Below are 1,389 nucleotides of genomic sequence, written 5' to 3'. Positions count from 1 at the left end.
GGGTCTAATACAGCCTGACGGAACCACTGAGACTATGGCCCCTAGCTGCCCTTCAGGTCTGGAATTGAACCCACACCTGTGGCTTCCAGCCAAACAAATGACAGGAATATGAGGTGAACATTTACCTGAGGTAGATACATGCCTTGGAGAGTGCAATCATGGGAGAAAGAAGGCCTGTGTATGTACAGGGAGACAGCTGGTGGGGAGGGCAAGAGTGTATGGGAGGGAAGGACACAGGGCCCTGAGTAACTATCGGGAGGAAGTGGGAGGGGAGCTGTTGCATTGTGGGAAATTGTAGTCAATGTTATGAGACAAAGTGTGTATGAACTGCTGTATGGAAAGTGAATTTGGTCTGTAAACTTTCACCCAAATAACAATTTTTTAAAAAAATGTCTTCTCTGAAAGTCATCTGCACAATTTAAATGTCATCTGTAACAGTTCAGCAAGCACGGAACAGACTGAAATATTCCAGTTCTAAGACTTCCCTAGCTGTGAGTTATTTGACCTTGTGTATTTTCCCAATTTCAAGAAAGGCCATTCAAAGGTACTGTGGTATAAGTCATTTCCGTTACTATAAGCAACTATTTCACTAAAGTCTGAGAATACGACCCAAGGTTAGCTGTGCAGGGGCAGTGGTTCCCAAAGCTGCTGCCCTCAAACTCCGAGGATTTAATCAGCAACGCTGATATCAGAATCCCACCTTAGAGACTGAAAAGGTCTAGGGTATATTCAACAAGCTTCCCAAGTGACAATACTTAGCCAGATCTTGAGAATGACTGATTTCAAGGAGATACAAAGTTCAAGACCAGCTCTACAAGTGAACTAAAACGTATCTGACTTGGAATTATTTTCTTTTCCAAACTTCACGACACCCTAGTGCGTCCCAGAATCACCATCCTGGTCCAGAGAAAAGAACAGCAGCTGTTAAAGTGGCCCCACCCTCTTCATGCTTGCTAGCTGCCGACAGCGCCTAGTCCAATCCGTCCCTGGCAGAGGAAGTGTTCTCTGGGCGGGGATTCGTGGTCCAGGTTGCTGGGGCGCTCACCTAGCTTACCTGATAGATGGCGGAGCCTGAGTCCGGCTGGGTGCCCAGCGTGGCCACCGAGTCCCCATGATAGGCGCGCAGCCCAGGGGCAGCTGCACGGGCGTACGGCCGCAGAGTTAACCTCAAGGCGGCCCACATCGCGGCGGGCACAGAAGGACACAGGAGAGCGATAGAGCAGCCAGTGCAAGCCCGGAGCCAGTGCTTTCCCCTCTTGGATCCTCTACTCTTGATCCCACTATGCCTGTGTTTTAGCAGCGGTAGACAACCAGTGGCCACCTCTCGGATTCCCCGGCCAGTCCCGGCACGTGTACGCTCCCGCTGCCAGCGATTGGTCAGTGCCGCGC

At 50.5% G+C, this 1,389-nt stretch overlaps 1 protein-coding gene across 1 annotated transcript in view; it reads right to left on the bottom strand.

Moving 5' to 3' along the window:
* MCCC2 (methylcrotonyl-CoA carboxylase subunit 2) overlaps nt 1-1,183 on the bottom strand; it is a 122,512-nt gene extending 121,329 nt beyond the window's left edge. The window contains exon 1 of the mRNA XM_007943364.1: nt 1,055-1,183. Within this exon, the coding sequence (XP_007941555.1) occupies nt 1,055-1,183 (129 nt within the window). The remainder of the gene's footprint in view (nt 1-1,054) is intronic.
* Between the last annotated feature and the right edge of the window lie 206 nt (nt 1,184-1,389).

This window comes from Orycteropus afer, unplaced genomic scaffold (assembly GCF_000298275.1).
Source record: "Orycteropus afer afer isolate SDZICR_OR568_19922 unplaced genomic scaffold, OryAfe1.0 scaffold00104, whole genome shotgun sequence".
NCBI lineage: Eukaryota > Metazoa > Chordata > Mammalia > Tubulidentata > Orycteropodidae > Orycteropus > Orycteropus afer.
This window is presented reverse-complemented; position numbering and strand designations above follow the sequence as displayed.